General features: G+C 40.3%; 1 protein-coding gene across 2 annotated transcripts in view; it reads left to right on the top strand.

Moving 5' to 3' along the window:
* Positions 1 to 11,278, top strand: part of NR5A2 (nuclear receptor subfamily 5 group A member 2) — a gene marked incomplete at its 5' end in the record, with an annotated part of 96,199 nt that extends 84,921 nt beyond the window's left edge. For both annotated transcript variants that reach the window (XM_084266366.1, XM_084266367.1), the window contains one exon: positions 9,569 to 11,278. In XM_084266366.1, coding sequence (XP_084122492.1) covers positions 9,569 to 9,816 — 248 coding nt within the window. In that variant the 3' untranslated portion in view covers positions 9,817 to 11,278. The remainder of the gene's footprint in view (positions 1 to 9,568) is intronic.
* Between the last annotated feature and the right edge of the window lie 11,398 nt (positions 11,279 to 22,676).

Below are 22,676 nucleotides of genomic sequence, written 5' to 3' on the forward strand. Positions count from 1 at the left end.
GGAAAATAGATTTTGGAAACCAATATGTCTGAAAGATGATTGGCTGATTGTCTCACATTAAGCCCTGTTCCAAAATATTGCAAAAGACTTAAAACTTTGAGTTATTTCTCAGTTACCTTGACAGAAAGTCAAAGTGTTTTACCTCTTCAATCAGCATACCACTAAAACACCTTCACTTGATTATATTTCCTTCCCTTAAAGAGACTGTATCATAATAATTTTTGCTCCCAGGGGACTTTGGATCTCAACAAAAGGATAAAGCCAAACAAAATTTACCAGGTAACAAAAAAAAAAATTAAGTTCTACCCTTATGTGCAAACAACTATAATGATATAACTGGTTGGTCTAATATTTTTAACCAAGTTCAAAAAAAAGTTTGAAATATAATAATTAAATGCAAATACAGTCCTGATCCCAAAGACCAGAAGAATGCCTTTAAGCTAGTATTTATAACAAGAGCTACTCGACTGAGCTCTCTTGTAAATTTTATCATACCTGAGGCAGTTTTCCTCAGTCGATTAGCTGGAAAGCTGAATATATCCTGAGGCAAACCAGACATCTAGTACAGGCTAAATTCAACTACTGGAGCTTAAATTTGGCTTAATATATCCCCACTTGGATCTGCCTGTTTAATTCTCTTTCATATGATAACGTTGGTTTATTCATAGTCTGGACTTGCCACCTGAACAAACTGTACCTCATATCTTATTCTAATGGAATAAGAAAACTTTGCAAAAACCACAAAAGTTCCTGACTGAAAATCAAATGCAAATTTGGGATTAAAAACTGTTTTGTAAAGTGACTACAAGATTAGTACAGAGAGATTTTTCCCCTAAGGAGTACTGCTTTTTATGATCATGCATTTTTTATACTCTGCAGAGACAGATGGGCTTTATAAAAGGATACAGCCTGCTACTCAAAAGGGTTTCAGTGGCAGCTGCACTTCTGTGTTTTAGCCTCAGTAGAAATTTGTATTCAATATTTTTCCAGAAAATATTTATATTTCTTCTTTTAGGACTATCACCCCTTGCTGTAGTTCCAGTGGAGGCAGTAGACATACCTCTGAGATTAATCCGGTCCATTATTCCTCTTTTAAACAGCACTTGAGGAGCAGGAGAGTGATAGAAAGGGAAAGGGGAGGTAATGTGCAGAGTTCTCATGACTGCAAGAAATCAAATAATTCAGAAAAGTTGCAAATGCCTAAGAAAAGGCAGAGTAAATATCTTCCAGATAAAAGCAAATCTTTCTAAATTTTTCATTCCTTTTTTTTTTCCCTAACCATTCGGTTGCTTCTCAGCTAAATAACAGATTGTTTCTTGCAAATTGCATATAACACCCTTTCTGCCTCAGTTCATAACTTCAAGGATTTTATATGATGTCCCTATCACCATTCCCAGGAACTTCATAAATATTTATGACATCTTAAACAATTCAAACCCTACAAACTGTAGACATTGACAGCCAGTACCCTTAAAACACCAACAATCCCATATTGTTCATGTGCTATTGAAGATTAAAATGATGTTTCAGAAATTAATTGTAGAAACCATTTGGTTCAATAAATTCACTATTTATTCTAATTTTTTAAATTCTTAACAGAGGCCTAATTTCTGCTTTTATCAAATGTGATACTTTTTCTGGTAACTGGAAGTGTGATATAAACTAGTGCTATGGGTGTAGATTTGTCTGCATTTAAGCATTTATATACTGAAGATGCTGATACCACGATTCCATGATATTTAACACAGTAATTTTCTTATCTGTGCTTATTCCAACTGAATATTCAGAAGACAAATATTTCTAGCCCAGACATAGAATATGAATCTGAAATTAGGTGAAGAGTTAAGATAAATTAGTTTTGACTCACGTGCTTTCTCAGTTTGTATGTGAAAATGTGAAACCTTCACTGAATCACTTCTGTCCTAATTTGTCAACAAGTGCCAGCATACAAATATGACCATGGCTCCATGGGATACTGGTAACACAGTTTTTCCCTGGAAAAGGGAGTTAGATTGACCTTTTTACTTTTTTTTTTTTTTTTTGATCGATCTGTCATTTACCTTAAGTGGTCACTAACTAGACCAGATATACAAACAAACCTGGAAACAGGAACCAGAAACAGCCCAGGCAGGGTCCCTCACCACCTAGAGCTGTGGTGCAGCAGCAGAGCTTCAACCCAAAGACTGGAGCAGACCTTCACTGAGCACAGCCTGCAGCTAGCAATAGCTAAGGCCACCCTCTGGCATGGTGGGACACTCCAGTTGTTTGGGGAATTTCCTTGAAGACACAACAGAACAAGTGCTGTTAAAATTCCTGCTCCTCTGTCATGTCAGCAGCAGCTACTCTCTTATGTGGAACCTAATCCTATCAGCAAACGCTTAAGCACGAATCAAGATACAGAATAAGCCTTCAGGCAATAGGCTGCCCTCAGTCCCAGATGAACAAGAGACAAGCAACACCTTGTAGTGCTCACCCAAAGACAGCACTGATGTCTGGGACATCAGTAGAGGCGTAACTCCAGGCATGGAGGAAGCTTTAGAAAGTGAAAGTGAGGTGGCACTGGAGTTTAGGCATGGCTAAAATGAAATGCCAGCAGTGGAACCACTGCCTGGGACTTAGTGTCTGTGGTCTGGCCTGGCATCTTCTTGACTGGGCCACAGTTTTGTCATCCCAGTATCCCAAATGACTCCACACCCCTGGCTGTGTGGCTGTACCTGGCCATGCTTTTCCTTCATGAATCTCAGTGAGAAACACTGCACTTTGTATTTATGGGTGTAGCTGGCAGTGGACTTTGGGCCAGGGCTTGTGAGCAGCTCTTCCTCCACAGAGGCCTGGCAGGATCTGGTTTTATTGTGTTTCAATGACCGCCATATTGTGCATGCCTCATTTGCTAGTAATAAGGATGTAGGTTCCTGGGGTGCCAGGACAAGAAGTAAGTGGAAATTTTTGTTTGTTTGTTTAACTTTCGAGTCAGTAAATTCAGCATGAGCTGTTGAAAGTCAAGCTGTGATGACTCAGTAATTACACCAGTCATAAAGAGTCAGAAATCAAATTAGGTTTTGCCCTTTGTCTTTACTGGGTCTGCAAGAAAAGAAACAACCGAAATTTAGTAATAATTTCACAGTTGCGCAAGGAGAGGAATTCATCCTGTTTCCCTATAGCTCCCTCTCCCTTGCAGAGCTAACAGTAACTAAAGCAATTATAAAATTATTCACAGAAGTCAAGAAGCACAGTTTTTAACAGACATCAGGAGCTGATATTCTCAGTAACAAACTACCATTTTGCAATCTTTTTAGAACAGAAAACCATGCTTCGATAGGCTAGATAGGTCTAGAAAGAAGCTTACTACAACTACAAAACAACATCAAAATATGTTTTATTTCATCTGGATTGTTCTGAAGCAAACCAAAGTTTCCATCAGGATTGAAGACTGAGAGGATGAAATGAGATTCAGACTAAGAATTAGGAGATTGTTCTTTCACAAGCATCTAATTCTCACTTTAGAAATACATATAATTGTCCAGTACGTAGACATGAATGAAAAGCGTTGCTATAGAAGAATATAATCAGGATTTTCAAAACAGTGTGCCCATTATCTGATGTTGTGTTCAACTGAAAATGAAAATTACTTTATGACCCTAGTAAATAGAGATCGATCGTTGCGCTGTTGCAGATAATTTAACCACTGCCAAAAAAGAATCCTTCTAAAGACAGGAAAAGTTTTTACACATTCAGTTTGGACTTGAGTGTCTTAAGAAAATAAAAATGGGTTTTGTTGTTATAATGTGAAAGTTTTCCAAAGTTTGGAACACGCAAAATATAGTGCCATGCCACTGATTAACAAACACATCCACCAAGAATTGTTTCCCATGACTTCTAAGTGAATAATATTCAGCACAACCCTGCTGTAATAAAATTGAGGGGAATTTTTTGCAGTAAGGAGCTTATCTTTACCATAAATCTTCCTTCATTATAGCATTTTGTCTGTCAAGAAGGCTTAGCTTAGAGAATGGCATACATCTGCCTTCGTGACAGATGTGCTATATAGAACCGCTGTTGTCGCCATTAGATTCAATGAAGGAGAATTGTGGGTAATTCTCAGAGATTGGCACTTTATCAACCATTACTACTCTTGCCCTCAAAAAAATTGTTATCACATGTCAAAAATCGACCTGTGTTTTAAGCCCTGTAACCTGCAGGGTTTGCAGAGCTAGCAGAAAGCAGGGGGGAAAAATTAGGAAAAAGCCGTGTTAAAATAGAGGAACCTTTCGTGACGTCACCTCAGTTCTGGGCACTCCCCTGCCTTTGAACTACTCTGGGGAAAAACCTGTATGAGAATTCACATATTCCATGTTCAAGGCCAAACAGGAATTGGCCTGACACCAAAGCCTGATGAGAACCCCAGCTTCGGGCTGGGGATGCATGGTGAATCTTTCCCTGATAAAGCTGAAGTTTCTAGCAGGGGCAATGCTGCTTGTTAGACCATGCAGTCTGGCAGGAAAGCACAGAGAAACATCTCAGACCACGAGCCTGAAGCTCAACCTGACCAAAACTACCATCACTGGAGTTTGGAAGACATCATAAGCATCGGGCCTGGTTGGGTTTATTAAAGTCCTTAAACGATGGGGCTCATCAGCCCATTCAGGGTGAGAAAGCTCTACCCCTGGCTGGTATTGAGTCCTATTGCCTGGAGTTATTTGTAAGACTGTAAGCCTTGTGAAAGTGAGACGTTTCTCCCCACAGAAAAGCCTAAGCACAACCTCATTTTATCCGTGCAATACCAGGACTTGTGATAGGGCAAAAGTCAGAGAGGCAGCCAAGTGGTCTGTGTGCTCACCTCTTCCTTCCTTCGTGCAGAACGAGTATCTGATAAAAGACATGAGCTGTAAAATTCAACTGGCTTTCTTTGGGAAATATTGATGCAACTCCTAAAGAGTTACTGTTTTTCAAATTTAAATCTCTCATTCTGTTTCATTTTTCTTTGCAAAATTCCCAGACCAAGAGCAGCTCTCTACAGATTAGTACACCACCAAACTTGCAGTATTTCATGTTTGGAATATGAGAGGGAGAAAAATCTCTCTGAAACCTAAATATTTTCCCCCTCTAAAGACCAGACCCATTTTTGGGGAAAATATGCAAAAGTGTTCTCCTCGGGCTGAATGCTGTATGCAGTTTCAGCTTAATGCACAGCTTTATAGCAGATGTAGAAATAATCAAAATGGGAGATTTCTGGGAATACTGGCAGATCTTTACTGTGACTGCAAAGCAGATCCTGACACAGTATAATACTGTTTTTGTCTTAATCATCAAAAGTAAGCTATAGAGAACAAAAATTCTTTGTTTGACAGAAAAGCAATTGCTATTTCTTGTAAAACATATAATATATTCCAGAAGACCTAAGGGTTTACTTTCCAATAAGGATAGAAAAAGATGTGCGCCCCACTGTGAGCTCACAGTAAGGCTGTTTCATGTAAAAAGTTGGTAATTAGTCCCTGAGTGAATAAAGTAGAAGAGATAAGAGACTGATACTTACTGTAGCAACACAAAACACTTTTTCTAGCTGCTAGGATTTAAAGGGTGTGTGGGTGGGAGGGGGGACCTATTCCTACTCATTTAATTTACAAGTGCCTAAACCTCGGCAAATTATTTCTTGCATTAAGCTTAAACATGTGTACTTTAAATTGTTACTAACAGTTGTAAAGATTGATAAGAGACATTCTGGTTCCAAAAAGCAGAGAGGAATGAATCCCACGAAAGCGAGACAGACTCTTGTGCTGTACACATCAGCAGCAGGTTTCACACTCATTGTGCAGCACTGCCTTCAGCACACTTACACCAGGATCACTTCATGTTTCACCAAGTTAAGTCATTAGCATTCAAAGGATCTTTAGCAAAAAAAACAGAAGTTATTTGGCAACTAAATCATGTACCTTTAGCCAGACTTATACAGTAAGTACTGAGGATAGAAACCAATCCAAAGCCACAGGAAAACCATCTACTTCTACACCAAGTTTTGATTTATTAACATCTGTATCACTATCAGCTAAATAGCAAGTTCCAGAAGTGAAAACTGCATAGCATTTCTTGTTCTGTGTGGGGAAACCTGGAGATACTGGAAATAACAATATTCCCATTTTCCTTAGCTGTTATTCATCTTTACTAGAGCTAGAGTTTGGGATTCTCTCTCAAAAATAACTGCAATTTATATCACAAATATGCATTCAGGAAACCTTTTTTAGCAACACACAAAACCTCATATGAGAGTTTAGCCCTGGCAACAGAGTTGTGCACAGCACTCTCAGCCCCTTCCCTTGGACTTCCTCCTCTCTGTTCAATTTGTCTCATTTCCTTTACTGCAGCATTTGTTGTAAATATACATGAGATGAGGGCACTTATCAGAAGTCACATCCAGAAATCTTGGCTATTTCATGAAGACTCACTCCAAAATACCTATTTGGTTATCAAGGATACCAAGGCTATCAATTTACATCTCCACTATTAAAACTACAGTCCCAGAAAGGTCTAACCACAGGTGAATTCTGTAGTGATGTCCTAAATGTAGTTTTTTGGGCTATGACTATCTGATTCAGCATAGAAACAGGAAAATTCTACACATTTTCACTGGTTAACTAATAACATCTTGTTTACAAGCACTGAGCCTCACCACAAATATCAAGAATTTGTTTAGAGGAAATACATTAAAAGTATTTCCTCAGGCTGGATGTGGTATGGAAGCCCCAGAACTCCTCTCTGTTTACTGTTCGCATTAATTGGACTTGTTTTTACATCTGACTTCAGCGCTTACATTGCCACGTATGAATATTTAAAGAATTGTCCACTGAGATGAGGGAAAAAAACTAACACAGACCTTCTTCCCTGTAGTTCTGCAACTTCCACACAGTTCAAGCCAGGCCACGTAGCTGACAAGTGTATAGGAGCACATATACGATGTGTTAATGCACCTACTGCCAGGAGCCACCGATCCTATGAATACAGGGGGAACAGAGAAAAAACGTTATGCTTCCTTTTGGCTAGGAGCATGATATTAAACCAGCTGAAGACAGGCTGCATCTCTATAAAACATACATCCAATTCACCACTTCTGCAGGAAAACACGGAACATTTGCAGTTCTCAGATTTTTTTTCTTCTTGATCTTTGTAAAAATTGGTGTTGTGATGGTGCAAATAATAACACATTCCACACGGGAACGTTTGGAAAGAGAGCAAAACATGAGAGTGAACGTGGGTTTGGGAGAAGTCAGCACAATTTAATCTCACAATACCATTCAAAACAGACAGGCAGCCACAGAAAGATGCACTTGGAATTTAAAGTTTCTAAAACTTCCTGACGTTTAAGGTGATTTTTAATGGGTGAAAAAAGTTCAGAATACTGATTCTGAAATCATACCATTTGATCTTGCCGTTCAACACATATTAATCTCCAGCAGAGTCCCTGTTTTCTGTGGGAATTTCTTATGTTCTAACAATTCATTCATGTTGCATTTTGCACCTGAAATCAACCCATTTAAAATAATTCTTACTCTTCCTTTCTTAACTTTATGAAAATACGTGTAGGACACACAATATTTAAACCAGGTTACACTCGCTCCAAAATACCTTGGGAGTTTTATGCAGGTATGTGAAAAAATAAACAGCTACATTTTGTGTGAGAAAATGTCCAGTGTAATACATGAAAGCATGACCAGCCAAAGATCTCCAGAGGCACTGCCAGAAAGACCAGCCAAAGGATAACTGGGATTAAATAGCTAAGTGACCAGGCATAGCAGCTTTGAATTTCCCAGTTCTGGATAAGGCAAAGTTCAGATGACCTTTCCTGGACAGCCATCATAATTCAAGTGTTGCTAGTGAGTTCCTTAAGCCAGCTAGCAAAATTCAGATGGAGGTCGTGTCCCCAGTTCCCAAGCAAGCAGCACAAATCCAGGAGCCGCTCACTTCATTTCCACAGTGAAACTGGGACAGGAAAGAGACAGGCAGTACTGACCCCAGCAGGAAACACTCGCTACAGCTCAGGCAGGAGTGAATCTGAAGTGCAGCCAGCATGCTCCAGAGAGGCTCCTCCTCAAAGCCTGTAACTCAGGCCCTGGAGGCTGCTGCCCTGGGCTGCCACTAGGATCCTTGGCGTCCTTGCTATCCTCTTGTCCTCCTCCAACCACTTCCCCTTTTCCCTCATGTTCCAGCACACAGTTATGCACAGGTACCAATATTTATTTAAAGTACTTCTAGGAAAAGGTGCAGTGACACCCAATTTCCACAGCCTCACAGGTTGCTGCTGGACTGGGGGACCTACGTGTGTTCCTGTTTTGCAAAGGAAACCACTCATTTCCCCTTCAATCAAAGGCTGGCATTTACAATGCCAAATTCCCCAACTCCTGTGTTCCAAGAATATCCATAGAAGAGCAGATCTGTCTTCAGAGTGGATCAGCAGCAGAGTTATGCTCAGCATTGCCATGTTCAGCATTACTAGAACTCATGTTACAGTACTCTAGATGGTATAAGTGATAAACACCAACCCAAACGAGTTCTCCCAGCAAGAGCACTTTGATCACTTCACTCTTTCTGCATTATAGCAGCGCTGCAGTTGGCAAGCTTTGGAATAACTGCTGCATTCTCTAGACATGTCAAAAGACGATGCCATCCGAGTAACTTTTACACGGGGAAGCAAATAATGAGGAGTTAATATCCTGGTGTTTATCTCTGGCCAGCATTTCCAGCGCTTGAAATTGCCATCTAGAGATAGAAGATAATCAGAGGCAGAGTGAACAAACTCTACCTGCCTTAGTGATGTAAATGCCCCTGTTGTCCAATAAAAAAATAAAATAAAATAAAAAATCAGCGTGTGGATTTCAGAAACCATATTCAGGTTAAAGGGCACCATTCTTATCTGGTATTCCACCCAAAGGACAATGATTTCATTTTGTAAAGATCATTAGTCAGTGAAATATATATTTTAGAGAGTTTCTAGTAGGGAAGATTATTTTGGCAGTCACTGGAGTGTACCAGATGGTTCATTAACATAGGCTAGACAAGTCAAAGGCTTTCAGAATCATTTAGAAAATGTCAAACAGAAACAAGAACCCTGTCACTTTTTATTAGAATTAACTACATCATACCCTGGACACAGATTTCACCTTGGGTCAGAAAAATTAATACAGAATTATATGAATTGTGTAACACACTAGGTTAAAGATAGGGCTTCCTCTCGGGACTCATTTGCTAGCAATACATTATGGTCTTCTACTTTAGGAATCCTCAACCTTTCTTTTTGTAAGCTGTGAAAAGAGCTGACCTTGCTCAGACTCCATTGGTGTCTAATTGATTTGAGGTATATGCAGAATTTCAACAAGACACTCCGCTAAAGCTCTTTTGTGATCATTTTCCCAGGAAAGTTGGCAAAAGGGTTCACTGAATATTCAGCAGCTTGTAAAGTATGCTTTTGTCAGGAGGAAAAAAAAATACAGCCATTTAGTGAAACACTGCCTTCATAAACAGGAATTAAAATGCAACTGAATTGTTACCTTCTTTTTTTTTTTTTTTAATTATCATTCAGATGTCAAAAATCTTGAGAACTTCCAGCTTGTGGAAGGTGTTCAGGAACAAGTGAATGCTGCTCTGCTGGACTACACAATGTGTAATTACCCACAGCAAACAGACAAATTTGGGCAGCTCCTCCTGCGACTACCAGAAATCCGGGCCATCAGCATGCAGGCCGAAGAATACCTCTACTACAAACACCTGAACGGGGATGTGCCATGTAATAACCTTCTCATTGAAATGCTGCATGCAAAGAGAGCATAAATTATACCCATTAGAGCTTCTGCTTTCAAGGAAAAAAAAAATAAAAATATATATATATTCTGAACTGCTCCAAGCAACACTAATTAAAACATGGTTTTAAGACTTTGCAAAATGGTATAATAATCAAATACTAATAGTAAATAAGTGATGTATCAGGGTATTTGTATTGCAAACTGTGAATCATATGCTACACATCCCCAAAGGAATCTATGTAGGACTTGATACTGGAGTGAACTTACCAAGTGGATACCATCAACAATGTCAATATGAAAAAAAAAGACAGAATGATTCTTGTATATTTAACTCTGCTGATTGCCGGTATGAAGAAACTTAGGAGAAAAAACCCAAACTGATCTGTATTATCAAGCTAAAATAGTGGGGAATTTGAGTGCACTGAATTCCTTCACTGTACAGCAGGACTTCTAAAACAGTTATAATAGATGCAAAGCTGCATCTATAGCATCTTCTGTCATCCTTCCAAGGACCCAACACTTACTGCTATGATAAATGATGTGGCATCCACTCAACAAGCTGTAAGAGAGAGCTGGCATAGGCCACGTGCTATGTAATATCGCCACCAAATCCTGAGGCTGGTTTTGACCGTCGGTCTCTCAGGCCTGCAAATTGCTGATATGAAGAGTCTGTTATCCAGTTAGCTTGGCATTCTTACTATGTTCTGAAGTTTGTTTTGTCATGTGTTCATGTTGCTCTATCAGGCAGTATCCCTCTTCTACTACTGTTAAACAGCTAAGATAAGTACTCTAAAACAAATTAAGAATTCATCTATGTATTTAACTAGCGCAGTGGCTAAAATAAGGCCCTGCTATATGTTCATGGCCATTTCCAAATAAAGGAAATGTAGATATTTTAGCCATCACAAGCAATAGCTTCTTTGACCAAAAAAAAATAAAATAAAATAAAATGTAGGACACCAAATACTGGCATTAAACTATAAATAAAATTCCAACAAATGCATTTAGTGACACAAGAATGGACAAATTCATGGTATGACCTGATGAAGCCAAGGAGCTTATTCAGAAGTGATCTTTAAATTTGCCAGTAATTAAGAAACTACATTTCAACTCAAACTTGTAATATGTAACAAAACTTTTCCTTTTTGAAGTAATACATGTCTTTTACACAAAGAAGAGTGATACTGCTGTGTCTATGTAGGCCAAAGTCTGCTGCAGAACAAATATTAGAGAAGAACAAACATTTCTCTCTCTGTCCAAATGAAGATATCAGTATTAACATGTAGTGCCACAGGTATAAGTCTTGCCTTATTTCATTACCCTTAAAGGTAACTGTGCAGGTGTGGATCAACATAGGTTTAAAATAAAGTATTACTCTCTAACATTAACAAAAACATAGTGTTTACATTCTTTAGGTCCTGTGGGGAAAAAACTGTGATAAAATTGCAGAGCAGTGATTTCCTTATTATTTCTTTTAAATTGGTAATTATTTTACCAGTACTTAATTACTGTATGTCGTGAGACACTAAAATCAATAGGGGTATTTCATTTTGACTTTAATTTTTGAGATTATCGGCTGCACAATCACTTGTAGAAACTGTATAAAATCTTAATCCTTTAATTTTTTTTCATGAAGATTGCTGGCTTTTGAATAGTTTATTTATATTGTATATGATAGTTTCCACTGTAGACAATTATGATGCTAATTTATTGTTCTTTGGTTTCAACTTTATATAAGATATAGCCAGAATGAAGAAGCCAAATATATGTGTTTACTGTAGCATGTCTTCAAGTTAGTGGAACATAGTTCAGGGACACACAAGGGTCTTTACAAATTAAAATCATTCACTTGATTAAATGTCTGTAAATCTTCATAATCCTAAATGTAGTTTATTTAAATCTATTGTAAATTATGTGAGTTATAGCTTCTTCTGTTTCATGTGAACTTGAAAAATGTGCATTTCTCTTCCTTTTTTTCAAACATTCATACATTGTATACCAAAGACATCAGTTATTACATCTGCATTAGTACAAAGCACACTTTTAATCACCTGTATTAATCAGCTCTAATATTCTCTCCACGCATCGGGTACAAACACAGCAAAGCCTAGTGTCTGTGACTCTTAGATGCCTGTCTTATATCACAGAACACACGTACAGTCGTACAGACCAAAGCTCCCTTAGCCATCCCACACAGCAGACATGCAAGTGTTATTTAAATAACAGCCTTCTCCCTCAAACACTCAAAATAAGCAGAAAGTAAGATGTGGTGGCTGTGAAATGTGTACACACATGTACAAGATACACGTGGTCATTCCGTTTTGAGAGAAAAACAAAGCATATTTCAAGTGTTTGCATTCTGCATTTTCTGTTTTCTTCCTGCTGAAATGCTACAGTGAATTTCACTGAATATTAAGGAAAAAAAAGCTTTAAAAAATGTTGCTAACTGTATTCACAGCACCAGTATCTACATGCAAGACAAAAGAATTAAAGGCATAGAAGAACAGAACAATTTTTCATACACTTTAACGGAAATAATTCCAGACCAGCTAACACATATTTGCCCACATCTGTGGTTCCAAGAATCCCTCCAGAGTGCCCAAAGTACACAAGCAAAACAAACCAAAACTACCAAACCCCCTCCTCATGTTAATTGTTAACTACTTTGTAAGCAGACATTTACTTCTGACTGCCTTATTGATTACAGGACATATTAGAAAAGCAGACTAAAATTCAAAGGGTTTGGCTTTGGCTGGTTTATTATAGTTGTTTTGTGTTTGTAAACAGACAATCTGTAAAGTCTGACTATTTGTATTACAGATGTTCTGCAGCTGCCTTGGATTTAAATCCATGCAACTCTTAGAATGTGCAGTGAGTTACTTGTTGAAGTTGAAGTTCTCTTACTGTATCGGTGAAATACATATTGTCATGTCAGTTCTTGCCAGGAGTTTCTCATCACCAATGGAAATATTTTTTTTTTTCAGTATTTCAATAAATATTGATATGCCCGTGCTGATTATAATTGTCTTTATAACAACATCATTGCACTGAAATGAAGCACCAGTCAAAAATCAGTGACTCAGGAGACTAAAATGCAGGAGAAGTAAGAGCACGAAGGAGAATGTGATGTAGAGCAGAAGACACAAATGGGGAGAGCAGCACCTTCAAAAGCTCAGACAGCAATGGTGCAATTGCCTAGGCTGAACCGAATTAATTGCAGCTAAACAGATCAGAAAAGCTGAGTCTCTAATTAAAAAGGAATTCACCAGTCAGTACTTACAAATTAATACATTTCATTTCATACGGCACATGTAAGTTTTGCCTCGCATGTTACCCATAAAGAGTTAAGCAGCCAGAGCATCAGAGAGGGAGAATGACAGAACAAAAGAAAGTCAGGTAACAGGATCCAGTGGAGGCAGGATAACCTCTCAGCAATGTAAATATGCGGCAGGGCCAGGGGCAAGCCCACACTTCCAACATGACTGCCAACAGAGGCTGCCAAGGAGGCAGATGTTACTGCTACTAGAGAAAAATATTTTCCTGAAGCTGCCCTCTGGCTCATCTGATTGCTGTTTCGAGAGCAGGAGGTGAAGTGGTCCAAGAGAGCTTGTCAGCAGTACCCTACTGCTTTGAGACCAAGTCCACCGCCTCCCCTGAACCGTCCTGTAGTTGAAAGGGGACTGGTCTCCAAGGTGCCAAATGATAATGCTTCAAGGGGAAAAAACAGGGCTATAATTAGTTATTTGTAAATCCTGCACTTGGACAAAGCAAAACTGGTTCAGCCTTGCAAAAAAAAAAAAAAAGAGAGTAAAACAAATAGGAATGGGTGGCTTACAAGTGAGGAAGGATTATTTTAACTTTTAGGACTAACTGAAAACCACAAACTTGCCTAAGACCCAGGGGAGATTTCAGGTTTGACGTTTCCCTTACAAGAGAGATATTTTTGAGTGATATATTTAGTATATACACTACACATTTAAATTGTGAGGGGATTTATTTTTAACTGAGTTTGACACTGGTTCTGGAACAATATGCTGTATATTTTTATTGGAAACGTGGAAAGAGTGAGTTCAATGTAACACAGGTCAAGTCAGTACAATACTTAGTGATCTTGACGATTTCCTGGAAAACTGAATAACACTTTTTCTTAACCCCTAATTTGAAGCCCATAGTCTAGATAAATCACAAAAGTTCCAAGGATATTTCTACCTTCTCTAATATAGCTGCTGATGATTTCTAGGGAAATTATATAAAGGTGCATCTGTCAGAATCTGGAATAGCAGACAAATAAAACTAACAGCAAGCCAAGAAAGTTATAGGTAAACTTTTAGGAGCATCAGATCCAAGTGCTGTAAAGCCCTGTGCTGCTGGCATGAGCCCAAATACTGCTGTGCCAGTCCAGCAATCTCAGCGGCATGCGAGTATGTAAAGAAATGATGCATTTTCTAAGACAAATTTGCAACAATGTGGAAATCCTCGGCCCAACAACAAAGGCAGAAGAGGGCCTGACCCTCAGATGGTGCACAGACATGTCTACCCCAATGTCAGTGGACCTAAGCTGAAGTCAGCAACACTAGAAGCTACTTGATAGACCTAGTCTGGTCCAGCATACAGTGTGACAAGACAAAGCTTCCCTTTATCAAAGATACTTTCCAAACCTCTGATACTTGCTCCTCTGCAGAAAAAAGTCCCTCTCCATCTTATCAACAAACCTGAAGTCTGGCATGCAAGCTCATAACTGCAACAGTTGGTGAGTTTTCACCGTTGCCCCAGTAAGGTCCTGACCCTTATTTCCTATTCACTGTGACTTCCTTCAGTCCTAGATTCACTGCAGGGCTTATGGCAGTTTCGGCAGTGTGTGCCCTGTGCACATCAAAGGGGACAGTTCAGACACAAGGTAAAGAGGTTGAATGCAGACTCTGAAGCTGTCTGTATTCATGGTGGTTCAGCTGTGGTGCCCTGCTCAGACCACTGCTGTCCTGCCTTGGTAAGGATGACAGGGTTTAACATTCTTTAGTAATAAAGCACAGCAGAAAAAACTAGTGTTGGAGTCAAAGTTTTGTCTGTTCACATTTTGCTCTTCTTACACTTCAGGATCGGTAAATCCTCTGTAAAAGGGTGAAACAACTCTTGGTTTGAGATGCAGGATGTTAGGACACTTCCAGTAAAGCCAATTGTTTTTCATGCTGCTATTACCCAAAACATTCACAGAGCAAGTGCCTCCCTGTGCAGCATTCATGTCAATCACCCTGTGACTGATGCTGCTGAATATTTGCTGAATACTACCAATGCAGGCTGTCAGTTGCAATTATATAGTAAAACAGGGACTCTGCACCAGAGGGAATAATGTGTGTTTGTGGGAAGGACCCCAAACAAGCCACTGCTTGTACAACAGAAAGTGCTGAGGGCCATTCGGTAGCTGCTGGCACGCACTCACCACATGCCACCTGCGGGGATTCCTAGCGCACATTCAAACACACAGTGCGGCTGCTCCTGCGTAAAACGGTTCGGGAGGCAACTGCTCCCCGGGGGGCACCGAGCTCCAGTCACCCGCACGGCTCCGTTCCTGCTCCACAGGGCTGCCTCCCCACTCGTTTAAGCAGAAGAGTGTCAGTGCAGAACAACAGGAAAGTGAGGCAGGCCTCTCTGATTGATACCAGGGCGTTTATATCTTGCACTACATCACTATAGCTGTCCTGCTCTTTACAACTTTATCTCAACTTACACGTATCAAAGAAGTAAGTTCAAAGCGCTCTGCTTCCTATGGCAAACCAGCACCTTCCAGCTGTAGGTGAAGAGAGAGTCTGCAGGACTGCCCACGTTTGAATATCACAGCAAGAAATATGGAATGCTGTAAATGTCTATTATGATCCATAAACTGCAGTAGAAAGCAAAAGACACAACGGGGGAGGAACAGCTCCAAAAGAAAAGAAAATAAAAAGGAAGCACATGGACGTGAAGGAGACATGAGGATATTTATGTTTCATAAATATTTAAGCTCGGTTCACTTTTAATCTAAAAGAAAAAAACTACATAAAAATATGCTGGATTATTATCATTGCTTTGAAGTATTAACAAGGCCTGAATAAATTATCATTTATATATTTTAGGGACCTGCCACAGTAAGTGATGTCATTTTTCATTTTAATTTAATAAACATAGTATTATTTTACAATGTATATAAATTTCAGATAAAAACATGGCATGGAATAATTGATTAATACATTTAATCAGTTCATCCAACTCATGCTGTGAAAATGGAAGCTGATTATTCGAGTATGTTTTTATTTAAAATCAAACGCTGTAGCTGCTCCAAACTATGTCTAATGGCTTTTTCACTTAGGAAATTCAGTTGAAATATTCTACAGCAATGTCTTACTCTTCCCAAGAGCAGCTTCCTCTGAGTTCCACAGCACTCAGATCTGCAGCTGCAGCCTCCCCCAGGTCCTGCCCATCTTTGCATACAGAACCTCAGGTGCTGAAGCTGAGACAGGCACTGACCCCAAGAAGGTGGGGCTGGGGCTTATCTCTCTGTTTCTTTCTGTACATTAGTCTCCCTCCTCTGCTCACACACGTTACTGAAAACTCAGCTGATCCTCCCCAGTCCCTCCCAGTGACAGCCCTCGCTTTTCACATGAGCCTCCTTCTGCCTTTCGTACCACTCAGATTTCCTCCACCTCGATTCACGGCACACATTTCTGCTCATTGCTGCTTCTAGTTTCCTTTTCTTTGTATCACAATCAAAACTTGGGAATGAATTTTACCCAATGCATCAAGATTTTCAGCAGTTACCTATATGCTGGGAAAGGTCAGGGCACGATATTGTCTGCATGTTTTGAGCAGCAAAGTGACTACAAATGTCAAAACAGGAAAGTGACTGTTGGACCTGGTCAGATCAGGCTGAAGAAACCTCAGCCAAAAGCAAGACAAGGTCACCTGTCAGCATGCTACGTCTTGGCTTGCAATGACCACCTCTACAGTCCTAAAGAATCAACAATTCTTACCAAACATTGTTTTCAGAGGCAAAATAGGAAGCATCCAAGAATTTTAGTTCAGCAACAGCACATAAATATCAATACTGGAATTTAAACAGAGGAACAACATCAGGGCTAGGCTTAAATTATTTTAAGATAACCTGTTTTGCCCCAACAACACACTTAGCAATATTCAACATAACCAAGAAAACAGCCATTGCTAAAAAGAGTAAAGAGAACAAATTTTTTCTTTCCCCCCCCTGCTTGTTTTTCTAACATATCAAACTTTGACACAACTTCACCCCTTGGGCATCCTGCAGGGGAAAAAGAAAACTTTCAATAACCCCACCCCACTGTCCTTTCTGGAGTGACGGATTTAAGACACATTTCCTTGCTGTCAGAAAAACTGTCTGGTACCTCACCTGGGGCTCCAGGAGCCTGAGGAAGTCTGGCTGAGCAGTATCAACGCTGTCTTGGTAATGTTTTGTTCAGGGTGGAGCAACAACACTGAGTTGGCACTGGGGCACTGCTCAATGCAGGCGAGCGCTGCACAGCCTGACCGCGCCGTGAGTGATGGGACAGCACGTCCGTGTCAGGGTCGCCAGCCTGTGAACGGGTGGGAAAGGTAGAGTTAGAGAGATTATCTGCTGCTCTAGAACTCGGTTCCCTCACTTAGATACTTGGAAATAATGAATGATGCAGAACCATTGTCTGTGTGGGAGTTGTGGGAGTTGTGAAGGAAATAGCAGAATTTTAATAGCAGATATTTTCAAATAGTTAGACTGTAAGTGGTTTGCTCAAGGATCATGGTACTGATGCTGTAAGCTTCACCCCAACTTACCTCTCACCTAATTTGTTAAATTTCCATTTTGGCACTGTTTGGAGGTCGATTTCATGTGAACAACTACACACAGAAATAATATACACAAAACAAGAAAAAAAGTTCCAGAAAGGAAGTGATCACTTTAGGGTGATAAAATTGAGGCCAAGGACACTAGAAAAACACTGTTTTCTTCCTGGTAGTTACTTTGTAGTTGCCCTGCTTTGTTTTAATGCCTTCTCATGAAAGCTGTACGTAACACAATACCAACTAGTGTAGCCAGGAAGAGAATGATAATTCCTTTATAGTTGGAAGAACTATTTTAGAAAAAAGTGTATGTACAGACATACTGAATGTGTTTCAGAGGGTAGATAATTAGCAGAAAGTTTTATACTGCTTTTTTTTTCTTAAAAAAAAATAAATTCTGTTCTACTTAAATATATCTGTAGTACAGTTAGTATGAGACATGATTCATGGAGATGCAGAGCAGACAACCCAGGAATCCCTGATTCTCTTCAGTCACAAACTCTCCTGTAATCCCAGAAAATCCCCAGGATGTACTGTCTCGACATTCCCACCTGCAGCACACAGCCAAGGCTGACCTACATCCTACACTGTTCCAGAAACACAATAATTTATCACAACAACGTTTAAAACCTGTAAGGAACACAGAAATCACTTGCATTGTGCCATCAGGATGTGAGGTGTTACTGGTGCATCCACCACACTGGAGGGAGCCTGGCTCCTCGATTGCTCCCAGGCAACTCCAGAGGCACAGCCTTGAGAGGCTGGATTTACCAGGCAGGAGGCAGCTTCTGTGCACATCTCCAGGCATTCATAAAAAAGCCTGTCTTTGGGGATGCTTTATTGACAGACTCCCCCTGTCCCAAGGTACTGAGGATGGAAAGAGAAAGAAGCGAAGAACGAGGCAAGCTCGCCTGGGAGGAAACACAAATGAGGACAAATTCCCTCTTTCCGTTTCAAAGGATTTTTCTTCAAGTTATTTGATATCATTTCAATGAAATGCAAGCAGAGATTTCAACGTGTTTCTTCTGAGAGTATCAGCCTCCCTAACAACTCTCGCGGTCTCTCTCTCCCCTCTGATTTCCCCAAACACACAATGTGCAGTCCTCAGCGTGCTAAGTTAACTGTTCCTCCCTTAGGTCATTATTTCCACTCTTTAATTGTTCTTTCAGCCTTCTGTAGTATTATTGTTATCCAGATTGTGCTGGTGCTGCCTTCCAAACACAGATGAGTAACAGTTCCTGCCCTTAAGAGTGTATATTCTCGAAATAAACCCTTCAAATTCTCCACCCAGGACAAAGCACACCAATTACATCTGTAACAGTCTTCAAAGGGTTTTCAGACTCTCTGAATTCCTACTTCTGACACGAAGCCAAATGCACATCTTTCAGTAACGTAAAACTAAGTGGGGCCTTTTCCAAGAAACTGGGCTTGCATTACAAAATCGATCTTAAGAATCTGAGCTTCCCCAGAAATAAAATCTTGAGTGTTAGACCTTTGCCGTGCCTCATTCCCATAGGCACCACGTACCTTGGAAACTACAAAAGGATCTCTGTGCCCCAGCCCAGGTTTGTTTACGAGCAGCACTCAGATGGCATGTGTGCAGTGGGTACAACACTGCTGATGGAAATCTGCCTCCTTCTGCAGGCTGGGCTGTCCAGGTAGTTAGCAAACCTATCACACAGGTAAGTTAGCAGGGACAAAATTAAAAGGCCAGGCTTTAGAAGAAGCCATGCAAAGCCACAATAGCAACACATCAAAGTCAGTCATTGCAGTTAGAGCAAACACAGTAGCTGAATGTGACTCAGGGTAGTCAATTCACTTTATTACACAAAAGTTTATTTCCCCAGCCCTTTCAGGCAACACAGTTTGTTTGGGTTTTAGTCACTGTAGTGCACTGCACATGTAAACTCCACAAGCTAATCAATCCAACACTGTGCCTGTCTAAAAGAGCTAGCAGGGAAAAAGATTGCATGGAGTCATTAAAAAAAAAAAAAAAAAAAAAAGAAAAAAAAGATAAAAGCTGCTCAGGTAGATCTGTGTGTTTAGCAGAACAGTCACCTCCAAATGTAAAACTTAGCAGTTAGTTTAGGAACGGATCTTATGCTGCTGAAGTTCTGAGAGTTGAGATGTATTTGGCAATATGGACATGCTGTAAAACACCTCTCAAGCAGGCTGATCTTTGATTACTACATGTAGGTTTGTGACCACTGATTCTCCTCATTTGTTTTGCTACTGTGTAATTTCTTCTAAGGTAAAAAAAAACAACCCTCCTGCTCGAGTCACAGGAGAACATTTTCACAGCATTTGATGCACAAGAAGTTTTACTGCTGAGCTTTTGGAGGCATTTAGCTCACCATGCAGATACTCAGTCTATTGGGTCGCTGAACTGTAATAAAAGACACCATTAAGTGAAACATTTGATGGAGGTACTTGGCTCATTGGGTCAGTGGTTACAGTTATAAGGAACAACTTGTGAAGCTAATAGATAAAAAAATGAGCTCTTTTGATTTCCAAGACCAGCCTCTCTTTTTAAAGAGGGATACATAGTGGTTTCTAGTAATACACATAATAACTTAAGACATTTTCAGGAAGATCACACGCTGCCACTGTCAAAGTTGCAACAGTACTTCAGTCACTGACATGTACAACCAGCATCATCATCAAAAAATGTACATTACAAAACTTGCTGGGGCCCACGCTGTACTATTACAATGAGAGTTTCAGTGATTTGTAAGAATTCACTCTCCAAATCAGACAAATCCACTGAAGTATGCTGGTTACACATTTTTTTTTCCAAATGCAAGACAATATCCCACATAAAGCTACCAGAGGTTTGTGCCCCTCGCTCTTCTAACCTTTGTCCTATTCATTCTCCACCTATCTGCACCACAAACCCTCAAGCCTAGCTCAGGCCTAACTCTGTGGCCAACACCAGCACTTGGGTTTGATTTTTGTGCTTTAAATGGAGCATAGCCAGCACTAGAAAATTTGGTATTAGCTGGCCGATGTGCAGCTGGCCAATGTCCAACCACAGTGCAGCTGCTATTCCATTACTACGGGTACCTCTCTAAATCATAGAATGGTCTGGGTTGGAAGGGACCCCAAGGATCATAGAGCTCCAACCCCCCTGCCACAGGCAGGGCCACCAACCTCCAGGCCTGGATCTACACAAGGCTGCCCAGGGCCCCATAAGTAACTACAGAGGTCACCAGCCTGTTGTCCCTGCCCCACCTCCTCTGCTCTGCAACATCCCCTCAGGAGATGGTTGGAATAGCGAGCGTGACCATGTGGGCACAGCTCTGCAGCCAAGAGCCATGGGTGGGAAGCCGAACACGACACAGCAAATCTTTTAGAATCATTAAGTCTGTGAAAATGGAAAGAAATATGTTGACAATGTAGGATCTAAATCCAGCTGTTGAAGAAACGGAGTCCTGGAACACAACTTCCAGCTTTTCTTGGAGAAAAGAGACTAACCTGGAAACACATCCCTAAGAAAACTTTGCTTTGAACTTCCTAGTTCAACCACAGGTAACAATGAGTCTCCTGTGTTCTCTGACACCACCAAATGTTTCCTGTCAAATTATGCTGTAGGTGACAGTGCAAACTACAGAACTGTTGGGAAGGGTCCTCATGTGCATCATGTTCACAGCTTCCTTGGATATGAATCCAAATTTCAGAGGGACTCCTGATGTTTCAAATACATCTGTATGGACTGGATTGACCTGTGACTAGTGACAAATGACTTAGTAAAGAGAAAACCAGCAGAGCACAGCTCTTACAGCTCAATTATTAATGTGGGGTTTTTTCTTCAACTTCAGATATTGAGAACAGTGTGCCCACACTCCAGCCCTGGCTGATGCAGCACATAGTAAATACATTACGAATGAGGAAGCAACATGGAATGTCAAACCATCTCCATGAGTTTTTCCACCACCTCACCTTAGCAGTGATTGTTATTTTGTTCAGAGAGGTTTAAATACATCATGTCTACAAGTGGGAGGTACTGCTCTCTGATATCACCAATATGATTGCTGTGACAGGTTGGGGGTTTTGTTTCAAAACAACACCCTATGAAATTTCATCCCTTGTGCAGGAAGCTGTATGTTTATCTGTAGCATGGCAAAGTCCTGACCTGGCTGAGTATCTAACTACTACCCCAACATGCATTTGAAAAAGTTTAATCCTTTGTGAAGGAGCAGCAAACAAGAGATGGCACTGCTCTCATACTTCTCTACTAGCACCCGAGTGAAACGACTCAGGTACTTTGTTGCCTCAATTTTTCAGACTCTGCTACTTTCATCCTTCTGCCACCTCCTGCCTTGATTTTAATCAGCATAATTTAAATAACAATCACAAAACAAAAGACACAGTTTTCTGAGAATCCATTTACCTGTCCGCTCCAAGTCCTGTGTCATGTCACTAAACTGCCATTAAAATAATTGCCTCTAATAGCAGGTTATAAATGACTCCCCAGTCAAAGACTACAGCTATCTGTATAAAATACACTGCTGTACTGGAGGAACACAAGCGTTTTCTTCAACAATTCAGTTGCTACTTCTGATATTTAAATGCCATAATAATGCAAATTTAAGGGGGAGACACCACATAAGGTATTTTAATCAGCACGTTCCTGGAAGAAGGTGCTACTACTGATCTCATCCTGCTCTATCACAAAGTAAAAAGGGCTTTCACAGCCTTTTTTTACACAACCATTCCAAAAGAACCAGGATCAGTCAGTGGAAGCCAATTTGGTTTTACTTATAGAATGGTTTGGGTCAGCAGGGACTGTTACAGAAGGTGTGGGACATCGCCAAGGAGAAGCCTGGTTCCCATATGACACAGGCTGCTATCTCCATCTCAGGTGGCATCAAGCTCTGAAACAGAAACACCACACATGCAGCAGCAGACCCTCCCTCCCAAGCACCAGACTAGCAAAGCAACACATTAGGTCTAGGAACTGCAGTTTCACTCAAAACATGTCAAACACTATATCACTGACACCACTGGTCCACTGTTTGATTTGCCATCAAAGCCAACAAGACACACAGAAGCCACCATGACTGAAAA

This window comes from Gallinula chloropus (assembly GCF_964237585.1).
Source record: "Gallinula chloropus genome assembly, chromosome: 6".
In the NCBI taxonomy this organism is placed as follows: domain Eukaryota; kingdom Metazoa; phylum Chordata; class Aves; order Gruiformes; family Rallidae; genus Gallinula; species Gallinula chloropus.